General features: G+C 27.5%; 1 protein-coding gene across 2 annotated transcripts; it reads left to right on the top strand.

Annotated features, from left to right (window-relative positions):
- Positions 1-10,563: 10,563 nt before the first annotated feature.
- LOC105126243 (protein CURVATURE THYLAKOID 1B, chloroplastic) lies at positions 10,564-12,340 on the top strand. 2 transcript variants are annotated; one of them, XM_011027057.1, is made up of 6 exons: positions 10,568-10,922; positions 11,025-11,128; positions 11,208-11,294; positions 11,417-11,479; positions 11,797-11,834; positions 11,934-12,340. In XM_011027057.1, exons 1-6 carry the CDS (start codon positions 10,754-10,756, stop codon positions 11,989-11,991), a joined length of 519 nt encoding a protein of 172 aa, XP_011025359.1. In that variant the 5' UTR covers positions 10,568-10,753; the 3' UTR covers positions 11,992-12,340. The 2 variants fall into 2 exon arrangements, with proteins under 2 accessions (XP_011025360.1, XP_011025359.1); XM_011027058.1 differs by lacking the exons at positions 11,797-11,834; positions 11,934-12,340 and adding an exon at positions 11,571-11,721 and having other exon boundaries at positions 10,564-10,922.
- Positions 12,341-12,680: the final 340 nt, after the last annotated feature.

Below are 12,680 nucleotides of genomic sequence, written 5' to 3'. Positions count from 1 at the left end.
TTGAACTAAAGGAGGTTTATTTGCTTCTATTAACACCAACTAATGTGACTACTTAATTATACAGGTAGGTCTGGATTTTCACTTGTTCATATGGTTTAAAGAAATTATCAAATCTGTAATTAAGACTATCAAAACTTTAAAAGTAATTTTCCTCTCTTCATTCTTTAACTATTTAAAAAAAAAACAATTATCATTAATACTTGGGTTGATTTTAAAATCTAGGCTTAAGAATTCCTCCCTCCAAAGGTACTTTTCATCTCTTTATTATTGATTTTTATAATAATGTCTTTATGAGTTTTCAAAATTTTATTTAGAGTTAGCAACTTATGAAACATTAATCTTTCTTTTTCTTTTTCCTTTTCTTTTCCTTTACTTATGATTATTGTAAAAATACAATTTATGGCTTGATTGATGTGGGACAATGAGAAATTAGCTTTTTGGAACTTGAAAAAAAAAAAAACAAAGAGAGAAACAAATAATAAATTTCTTTCATGTATTTTTTCCATTGGTTAAGGTTTTTTTTTTTTTTTCAATGCTTGCCCCGTCAACTTTGTTTGTTGCATTTGCTCTTTTTAAACTCTTCATGCTATTTCATTCAAGGTTTTTTTCATGATATATATTGTCAATTATGCCACTCAGGTATGATTTTCTACTCGAGATCATCCGAGATCAGAGATGGTTAGATCAAATCTCCTACATGTGACCTTTTCAATATAAGGTGTATATATATATATATATATTTTTGATAAAGAATGAAAATATCTAATTGAGTTCCTTTTAAATTTAATTTACAATTTAGTAATTGAGCTGGGTTTAATTTGATAAAAAAGCCTAATAAATTTTTTTTGATTAAAAAGTCTAGAAAAACAAAACTCAACAAGAAATTGTTAAACCTCAATTTAATATATAGGCTCATTTAAAAAAAGAAGAAGCTCATTTAAAAGGATTAATTTTTCATGTTTTAATATAAAAAAAATGATCTTTATAGAAACGAACCAGTTCTATTTAAACTGGTTTTCAGTTCAATCCTGGTCATTTTATTAAGAAAAACAAAGCCCAAATCAATAGTGAACACCCCTGCAACTTCCTGCAGCTCCAGCATGACATGTCATAAAAAAAAAACATTGTTATTTGTAGCTACGTACGAAGGATATCTTGTTCTTATTAGCTTAGTCTTAACCTTTACCTTGTGGATTCATTCATCTTCAGATAAGAATAAAGGTTCAAGCAGGAAGGATTGCGAAGGTCATGTGGTTGAAGGACTGCGAAGGGCAAAAAGATTTTGATATGTAGAAGTATAATATAAATTATATTTTAAAATTTTATTTAATAATTTAAATTATTGAATTAAAATAATTTTTTGATATGATATATGAATTGTGTAAGTTTTAAACTTAAAATTTTTTATTTAAAAAAATATATTAAAAAATAATATAATTATATCCTAAAATTTATTTGGCAATATAAATTATTAAATTAAAATAATTGTTAATATGAAGGATAAAAATACAAAAATAAAAAAAAGTCAGAGGGGGGAGGAAGAAGTCTCTGAAAATTGTCATAAGGCTCAGATTGAGAGATGCGGACTGGACAGCAGCTATGGCCGCACACATCCCCATGTGCAGAAGCATCACCAACGTCCGGTCAGAGACAGATCATCCTTTCTCCAGACCAGTCCTAGTCATTTTGGTTTTTCGTGTCTCTTCTTCTGACAGCTTTTTGCTCCCCTCTTCCTTCTCCGGGGCCAGCCTCAATCTCTCCTCTTATAATTTCTTTTATATATATATATATATATCACGAATACATTTCTCTACGTGATTTATGGTTGAGTATATACTTTCAAAGAACAAGAATTAGCGGCAGATTGCTTATAATCCCGATTTATATTTTATTAAGGTGAAGCCAGGGGGCAACTTCCACCTTGATGACATCAATGGATCCAGAAGGAACATTGGGCGCACATATATATTGGAATAGGAGACTGCTTTATTTGGAAACCCGAGCCAGCATATTCAAAAACTAATCTCGTTTTCAGAGTTTCGTTGGCATTAGATTATGTGTTAATCTCGCATTTCCATATCATCATCAGCATTATCTTATCGTTACTTCTTCGAGCACATCAGCGTCTGGTATTCAGTAGAAACAGCTCTGTTTGTTTATTATCTACTGGAAAGGTTTGTCGTTGCTGGATGAGAAGTCGGAGGTCGTGGATTACCAAAGTCTTCGCCGTCAGCTGTGAAAACTCCGATGACGAAAAGTTTACGGGAAAAGGCAAAAGAAATAAAAAGAGAAGGAGTAAATAGAAACTACTTTATCTTCCTTGAAAATAAACCTTTTCATTTGTTTTCTCTCCTGATTCTTCTTCGGCATCTTCCCTGGCTTTCCTATGCCTAGTGACATGGTAATATCTTGCATATGTTCCTTGTGGTTGATGCATGCTGGTTCTCGTCAAATCCCTGATGTACCCGTTGCCCCCAGTACTCATTCAAATTCAGAGACATTCTGCAGAAAACTACAGGCACCATGTACTTCAGACGGACCTGATGTTTTGGCGCTCAGTCCGAGCCTTCACACGAAAACCGAAATATAATTTTTTTGGTTTTTAAAATAATTTTTTAATTTTAAATTAATTTATTTTTTATATTTTTAAATTAATATGAAAAATAATTTTTAAAAAATAAAAAATATTATTTCAATATATTTTCAAATAAAAAACACTTTAAAAGATAATCATTATCACTCTCTCAATCACCCTAAAATAATATTTTAAAAGATAATCATTGTCACTCTCTCAATCACCCTAAAATAATATTTAACATCTTAAAAAAATAATTCTTTTAATAATATGTTATATTTTTAATAATTAAATAATTTTGGTTTAAATATTACTATTCTGATTAAATTAAAAATTAAGTATTCATCTCAAAACACAACTAGTGTCCAATAACATGAGAAATTTTATATTAATAGTTATTTTATAAGTCAAGCAAAATAGATATTAAAAAGAAATTTACATTTGTCTAGCAAGAATATTTCGCCTAACATAAATAATAAATTCTTTAATCCTTTATCTTTTTTTTCTCTTTTTTTTTGTGTTTAATTTTTTTCCTATAGAGCAATTAACAATAATTAAACTTCAAGTTTTTTTTTAAAAAAAGATTATGATAACATAATACCATGACACCTATGAACATATATAAGTATGTTCCTATGGTGTATAGTCAACCCAATAATATTTTATTTATTCTAGTAATAAAATATATTATGTGCAATAATAATAAATACACATATATTTATATATCATACTTTATAAGAAATAGAGCAATAATTTCCTTCTATCCGTATTGGAGGAGACTCTCTTAACTATAGGTGTTATGATATTAGAATGACATATGAAATAAATCTTGTAGATTGAAGGGAAGTTAAAAAACTAAAATGAAAAAAACTGATAAGATAAATTATTCATTTGAAAACACAATTAATATCACACACATGAAAATGACATGGTACGACATTAGCCATCATACACTTAATTTCAAATCTTAATGCATATGAAAATTGTATGATTTTTGTAAATTTATATTTTGATGCCTTCATTGTAAGAATAAATAAGAGTAAAATTATTATAAATTATGTATAAGAGTAAAATTATAACTTTCTAAATAACAAAATATTTATTTTAAATAATATTATAACATTTTATATATAACCAAAAAGCTAAACTGGATAACAAATTCACTGTTACCATAGACAAATAATATTATTCACTATTATAATGAAGTTGGGGTTATTTTCCTGTTTTGCGTAGCTCATTGGTCATTATTAGATTAATCAAAGTAAAATTATATTTTTTATTTTTTTAGTCATAGTAAAATTACTAATTTGCACATTAAAGCAAAATTTTTGAAATTGACTTCTAGAGGCTTTTACTTCATTTTTTTAAGAATAATAAAATGAATTAATTATACTTAAAAAAAAATAAAGCTTGTATTAAAGAGATTTTTTTATCTTTTTACCCTAGTTTTTTTTTATTATCAAGTTGATCAAGGATAATTTAATTTTTAAAAAATATAAAATATTATTAAAACAGAAAAGTAATTAACATGTGCAATGCATGGGTTAGCGTATGGAAGATGTCCATAATCTGATGCACTCTTTTAGTTATTGATATTTTACTATTATTTTCCAATCCCAAATTATGGTAGAGCGTCACGTGTGGTGTTTGTGAGATGCGATGTTGCTGATAGAGCTTCTTCTTTTTTTTTCCCCAATCCTCCCCGCAATGCCATACTTGTCATTAAAAATTTCATTGTTATACTCTTAGTTTTTGATATTTCAACTTCAATCTTTATTCTTTTGATTTATAATATTTGTTTTTGGTCCTTTCATAAAAGTTTTATTTATTTTTAATTTTATTTTCCAATCTCAATTTATGATATTTTATTTTTTCAATTTGGTTCTTATTTAAAAAAACATTCCTGACCCTTTTGTACAATTTTTATTTATTTTTAATTTCATCATTCAATTCAAATTTATGATATATTATGTTTTTCAATTTGATCCTCACTCTTTTGATTTTTTATCATTTTGTTAAAGTATTTTATTTTCAATTTTATCCTCTAATTTATTTTTTGGTTTAATTTTGATCATTATTATTTTAATTGGTAATTTTTTTTGGATCCTTTAATCCTTTTGTTAAAATACAATTGATTTTTTTTTCTTGAATTCAACATTTAACATTTGACTGATAGGGATTGGGCTTTGTAGTTTTTCTTTGTATGATGCTTTTAGTCTATTGATTTAGATCACAAGTTTCAGAAGTTAACCCTGGTTTGTAGTTTTATTTTATTTTATTTTTTTATTTTATTATTCTGACATTAGTTTTTTTTAAAAAACATATAGGCTTAATTTGTGATTTTCTTTGATTTATTTTCTATTTAAAAAAAATATAGGCTTAATTTGTGGTTTTCTTTGATTTATTTTCTATTGGATTATTCTAATCTCATAATCTAGATTTTGAGTTTGATAGTTTAACCCGAGTTGACTCGTCTCTTATTATCAAGGTTACATGTTTGTTATGCTAACTTGGGTTGACTTCAACCAATTTTTTAGTTTTTTTAACTCAATTTTGTCGTTCCATACATAATTGGATGGAAATTAAACTACAATATTTTTTTTTTTAGAAAAAAATATGTTTTTTTCCCAAGTATAGTGATTTTTTTTTTTAAAATTCGAGAAATTTGGTTCATTTAATAACCTTTTTTAAAAAATTCGAGAAATTTGGTTCATTTAATATCATTGCTGATTTTTTTGCTATCTAATTAAAATAAAATCAACTTATTTAACTCGGTTAAGTCTATCATCTGAGTTGTAAATTTTTCTTTTTACTTTAAAAAGCACTAGTAGGCCAGAAATACATAAACATCATTTTTAATTAAAAAAATAATAGAGACTCACCATCAAATCCATGTATAGTCTCCCACACTACATGGACATAAAATTGTATATAAAAAGAATTCAATAATAGGATATTTATTTTCCAATATAGATCCTTTATGATAATGTAGGCATAATACCTATTAATAGCGTGTGTTGTATTTCAGGCACAATACCTATTAATAGCGTGTGTTGTATTTTTTTTAGGTTTGTTGTATTAACATCCTTTATTTTTTTAAAAAAAATATATTAAAATAATTTTTTATTGTTTTAAATTATTCTTAAAATCAACACATCAAAATAATCTTAAAATATATAAAAAAAATTAACAAAATTTTATAATTTAAGAAGCTGTGATTGTAACTGCATTCTTACATGCACCCTTTTAATCTTACAAAAAGAACGTTCATTGCGTGGCTTGAGTTTTTATGTATAAATTTTGGATTAAGATTGAGAGTTCTTTAAACTCTTATTCATGAATTTCCTTTTCTAACATTCATAGGAGTAGACATGCATAATCAAACCGTGTAAAGTATTATGTTTGCATGTAACTGTTCTTTCTTTCATTTTTTTTTTAATTTGGTTTTCTCTGTAAGGGTCTTATCATAATCAAGCTTTCTTCCTAATTACCGTTCATGACATCGATCGTGGGTAAACTTGATTTTATATTAATCTTTTTAGATAGAAAATGTGGAACAGGTAAGCATGTAATTAATCTCGATAATATCGTAATGATTTGGCGTCTTGGATCACTCTTTTCCAGAGATAATTCACTTCTTCTTTTTTTTTTTTTTTGTGGTACAATATTGTGATAATTCACCTTGAAATGATCTCCAATGTCCTTCACTACCAGACCTTTTTCTTTTACCCCAATTCCGTGAAAGAGATCCTTGTCCTGGATTCTCTATGCATTGTTCCTTGGGATTGTGAATCAATAAGCATAACTTTTTCACCGTGGAGTTCTCCTTTTTCTCTTCCTCTTGTTTTTATGTTTTTAACTGTGAGCCTGGTTAATGGTCAGCCAAGATGGCAATGAAGAGGATTTTCTGGGTATTACAAACCTGTTTTAAAACAAATATTTAAAACATTATTTTTTAAAAATAATTTCTACTTAATTATATGATATAAAATTAAATGCTTACAAAATCAAGAATCAATCCGAATGTTTGTTTGAGGCTACAATATTTTATATAAAACAAACAAAATAAATTATGAAACTTATTTTTCAATCAATATAAGCTAACCAACTAAATATATAATTCAATTCTTAGACTTTATTGAGTTTAATAACTTTATTTTTTTAAATTATTGTTAATTAAATATACAATAATAAAAATAATCAATCTCAAAATTAAGCATTGACCAAATATCAAGATACTTATTTGAGAATACGAGAAACTAACTTATAGAAAATAAATTAAAAATCAATTTAAAATTAATCAAATGTTAAGGAATAAAATTTAGAAACAAAGCAATAAAAAAAATCAATAAAAATCCAATATTACAAGATAAAAAAGAAGAAGAGAGAGCTTAAACACATAGACTTGCCACCCCAGGCCAACATTTGTTTTTCTTTTTTGTTTTTTTTTTTTTAATTTAAAGGGTGATAGGTGATCTGCAGTGGTTGAAGACTTATCACCTATCAAACTACTTGCTGAGAATTCAGCGACAATCATGATGCTTAAAAAAAACTAAAGGTTATTTTAGTCTAAATTTTTATTTTCAACCCATTTTCATATAAAAACACCATAAGAACTTTTGCAAACCACTCACTAATTTTAAAACAATAAAATAAAATAAATAAAAAAATCTAAATTGAATCCAATCTACTTTTTTGTCATGTTTGTAGGAAGAAAACCATCACAATCAAACTTTTTTTTATCGAATGGAACCATTTATCATCAAAATTAGTCATTTTTGTTATTAAATGATGACAAACCAACAATTTTCTCTCTCATTATTGTTTTTATATAACTTTTTATCTTCTCTTTCAAACTCAAAGATTAAAATGTTAAGAAAATGGCCTCATGGATCAAAATTAAAATTAAAAATCTAAAGGGATTTAATATAGAGAAAAATAAAAATAGGTGGATTAAACAAAACTTTTTATAAAGAATTTGAGATTGACTTGAGATTTCACCTTGCTTTACACTTTCATTTTCATTTATTAAATTTTTTAAATAAAATTTAAGAAAATAGCTATTGATTTAGACATAAAAAGCTACAATTGAAAAAATAAACTTAAAAATAAAGTTGGATTAAAAAATTTACAGTATTATATATTATTATAGTAATTTACCTAACTATTTTAATAAATTTTCTTTATTTATTACTATAAAACTTAGTTTCTATATATGAAAATAGATCTAATGATATTCATTATATGTGAAAACACACATAACCATTTGGTTTTGTATGTATATAATGAGCACAATGTATATATCAGTAGTAGCAAGTACCATTAAGTGCGTGAGATTTGAGCGCCATATTTGAGCTTAAGATTATATTCTTTCTTAATAATGCTATTTGAGAGTGAGTTTCAATTTATTTTTTTATTAAAAGTTAATTTTTTTAATGTTTTTAAAACATTTTATTATATTAATATAAATTCGAACATCAAATAATACTAGGAGCGTCAAAAAGAAGAAGAAGTATGGGTTGTTAAGCCCAGATCTTGCATTTGGACGTAAAAGTCGCAATCCATTAACGTTGCATGGTTTTATTTTAGGTCATTTATCGTTTTTAAGAAAGCTCTTCAGTGCTGTCGGCCTGGTCCTCAGTGGGCATCTGGGTCTCAGTTGAATAACAAAATGGCTATAATAATTAAATGAGTTTATCTTTTTGTAATTAAGATGTCATGTCAATTTTAATTTTAAAGTATGTAATATTATATTTTTTAAAATATTTATTATTTTAAAATATATTAAAATCATATATATTTTTTAAAATTTTAAACATCAACTCATTAAAATAATCTAAAATATTTTAAAAATTAATTTGATTTTTTAAAAAAACAATTACCAAAAAATTTTCTAACGACAAAAAAAACAAATCAAGACTTTAAACTTTACTTGATTAAATAATTTTTTTACGTCATTAATAATAGATTTGTGTCTGAGGTCTCAAAAAAAATACTAATATTATTATTAATTGAATTATGAAAAAAATTGCAAGAATTGGTTCTATTTAAATGGATGGAGAATCGGATTCTCCACTCACTTATTATTATTATTATTATTATTATTATTGTAATAAATAGGTATAGTTATAAGAAAAATCTGATCGTGTTTTTATAAATAAAAATAATTATAAAAAGCTTTTTAAAGTTTGATTGTATGTTTATTTTTCTTTTATATTTTGAAAAATTATATTTATATAATTTTTTAAATAAAAGATAAAAAATTAAAAATTAAAAAATCACACAATTACTCTCTCTCTCTCTCTCTCTCTTATCTTGCTTTCTCTACTAAAAAAATCATAGTCTTTCTCTTCCATTGTCTGCAATTTGCTCATTTCGTTGACCTGATCCTCTTTTTGTTTCTGCTTCTTCATTATGGTAATTTTAAAGCCATGAAGAACTCATATCTTTAATTTGCTTACAACTTCAAGGTTTTGGAATGCAAAAGGATTTCATGGATCTCTCTCGAGTCTTGACAATTTGAATTTAAGGCCAGGATTCTAAAGTTTTTTTTTTTTTTTGTGGAATAATGGGTAATGTATTGAAATTTGAGGTGGGGTTTATTAGGGTTTTTCTTGTTGAATGGGGTTGAAAACCTAGATGATGATGCCAGATCAAAGATATAAGAAACTGGCTGGCAGCACAAGAATCCACGTAAAATAGTCTCCCTTCCTTATTCTCCCTCTGTGCAGACATTGTTCTCATACTTTAAACATCAATCAACCATGTCGAATCGTTGCTTTCTCACGCTGAGAAGGTGAAATCTAGATCACAGCAGGTAAACATCAATCAACCACTAATTTTTTTGGCTCAAACACTTACTTTTCTTTCATCTTCTAGATATTCACGCTAGTCTAACAAAAATAAAAATAAAAAGTTTTCAAGTCATTTTAGTTTTATATTAAATTTAATTTTTATTTTTTTATTGTTATTTTTTATTTAAAAATTTAATTTAATTTATTTTTAATATTTATTATTTGAGATATGATTAATTGAGAATGAAATTTCATGATTTTTTTATAGGATAATCTTGGTTATATAACCCAGTTATAGACTTGAAAAGTTAACTCGAATTGATCACGATTTAAGTTTTAGATATTTTTTTATAATAATTTTTTTTTCAATCTTATTTTTTAATATTAAATTTATTGAAAATTAAACTTTATAATTTTTTTTATTTCTGTTTTATGAAATTATTGCAATCATGAACTAGATTATGAGTTTAATGGGTTAGTATGATAAGTTAGAATAGATTGACTTAAATATTAAAAATTAAATATTTTTTTAATTTTATTGTTATTTAATTTATTTGAAAATTAAATTTTATATTTTGTTCTTTAAAAAAACACTAACAATACCTAAATCTTATTTTTATTATTTTTTCCCCTGTTGCTTAACATCTCGAGCCATCTATCTATTTAATTTAGAAAATCTAAATCCATAGAACAAAGTTGGTAGTAATTTGTCATTGATGAGTTATTTTTACGTAAAAAAATATTTGAATAATAATATTTTTTGTTTTTACATGTTTAAAAATGTGTTTGGAGATATGAATGCAATTATTTTTTAAAATATTTTACATTTAAAAATATATCAAAATAATATATTTTTTATTTTAAAAAAATTATTTTTAATATCAATACATCAAAATGATTTAAAAATATAAAAAATATATTAATTTAAAATAAAAAAATAAAAATATTTAAATTTTTTTAAAATATTTTAAAACATAAAAATATAAAATTACTTATATCGTATCCCCACCTTGCTCGAAGAGATAAAAGTGATGCCATCGAGCACAACGTTACTGACCGAATGGAGAGGATATTTTTGGCCAAGTTTATGGGAAGGGGGAGAAAAGAAAAACAGAGAAGATATCATAATAAAGTTGTAAGCACAACGGAGGTCCAGCCTCGAGTAACCTATCCAATCATAAACACCATAGATTAGCTATCCAACAGCCACATCAGCATTCTATCTACATGGAAGGAATGTGTGGTGCTCTTGCTTTAGACTTGGAAGAAGATCCATCTCCACAGTCTAATCAAGAATTTATCAAACAGTGACTTTCCCTTTGTGACCTTTAGAATCCTTTCACAGGACAAACAGTGCAGTGACCTGTACGGATTCACTACAGTCATGGCTTCGACTTCCTCCACACCCTTGTCAATCTCCTCCTCATCAAGCCTTATTGATGCCAAGGCTTCTCGCCAATCAGCAGTTGCATCGCCACAGTGTGTGAGCCTCCCTAAACTCCCCCCTCCTCCTGTCCAGCCCCAAAACCGCCCCTGGAAAGCCGCTGCTTATTGTGAGTCTCAAATAATACACATACATGTAGACACTTCGCATTACATATCAGAAACACAGATTTTCTGTTTTATTCACAGTGATTTTTTATTTTTAATTTCAGGTCGAAAGATCGCTCGCAATGTTATGACTATGGCTACAGGAGAGGCCCCAGTAGAAGTCGCTTCAACTGAGCTTGCAGAGATTGTCAAGACAGTTCAAGAAGCTGTAAGAAATCTTCCTCTCTTGACACGTGCTTTAATTAAGTTTGGGAAATATTTTATTTGAATCTGTTATCGGTGGACAGTGGGATAAAGTTGAAGACAAATATGCAGTGAGTTCAGTTGTAGTAGCTGGTGGAGTTGCACTTTGGGGCTCGGCTGGGTTTATCTCGGTGAGCTGCTTCTCCAAATGCACTTTTTTCCCAATGTTATTTCTTTAAGTCCCCTTACCTGCCTTTGGCATTGCTCTTTCCCTATAAATTAAATTGAAGAGGTTAAAGTGTTCCTGTACCAGGCAATTGAGAGACTTCCTTTGATTCCTGGGGTTCTTGAGCTTGCTGGAATTGGCTACACTGGAGTAAGTAGTATTTTCTCAATTTTTCTATTTTGATTTATATAAGAAGACAAATTATATTAAGTAGATTTCATTTTCCTTCTTACGTCTGAAGGCTTTGATATCATCAACATCCAACAAATGCCTCCAACGTTGATGGAATATTGTAGGATATAGGAGCCTGTGCGAATATCAGCACATCACCTTAACAATCTTCAACTTAATAGCTCCTTTTTTTCGTTTATGATGTCTGAAAACTTAAAATTTATTGTTTATACAGTGTGTGGCTAACAATATAATATTTTTCTAATGTGTCACGCATCACCTGTTTTTCTTGCCAGTGGTTTGCATACAAGAATCTGGTTTTCAAACCTGACAGGTAAGTGTATGCTTGCTACACAACCACCTAGAAATTGGTGCAAAAATGCATCATGTTTGTCTCATTAATTTTATGTTAATACACATGGGAAAATTGCAGGGAAGCTTTGATTGCAAAAATAAAAGACACATTCAAGGAAGTAATTGGTAGCAGTTAAAGGAAGCCAGTTGAAACACTGCTGCAATGAGATGAACTTTCGGTTTTCTCAAAAAGAAAAAAGGAATCATGCCGCTTTGTGCATGAACTTGTTGCCTTGCTTCATTTTGTTTACATAAGCTTCTAACCAGAGTAAATCCATGTAATGTACCTTTATCTTGAAGATACATGTAATTAAATATTTTGCTACTTGCTCTTGGAATTAGTTATGCCCATAATCACCTTCTAGGTGGAAGGTCTAGAGCAGCTATATTTATCTTTGGTACTTTGCGGCTATTTGCTCTCTCCCTTTGTGTGCTAGCAAAGCAATTCAGCTTGTTTCTTTGGGTTTGCAATGTATGAAGACTCCAGATCAAAATTTTGTATTGCCTTAATTAGAGAAGAATCTGACCAAAAGCATCTGGGAAACATTTACAAGCATGAAAATGAAGCGTTTAATGCTGATCCACTGAATAAATGAGGAATTCTGGATATTAAAGGACTGGTGAGTGTCGATTGTCTGCACAGCACTTCTTTCAATCTGAGGAAGGATGAGGATAAAAATGAAATGATGTCAAACTGCTCGAGTCATGACATACAAAATTTTAAACCGCGACTTGCAAGGACCTGATATACTTCCCATTTTACTGAACAACACCACAAGGTCTTAACACATGTAAGGATTTGATTATTGCAGTCTTAAAAATATCG

The sequence above is a fragment of the Populus euphratica genome, unplaced genomic scaffold (genome assembly GCF_000495115.2).
Source record: "Populus euphratica unplaced genomic scaffold, PopEup_1.0 scaffold75.1, whole genome shotgun sequence".
NCBI classification, from domain to species: Eukaryota; Viridiplantae; Streptophyta; class Magnoliopsida; order Malpighiales; family Salicaceae; genus Populus; species Populus euphratica.
This window is presented reverse-complemented; position numbering and strand designations above follow the sequence as displayed.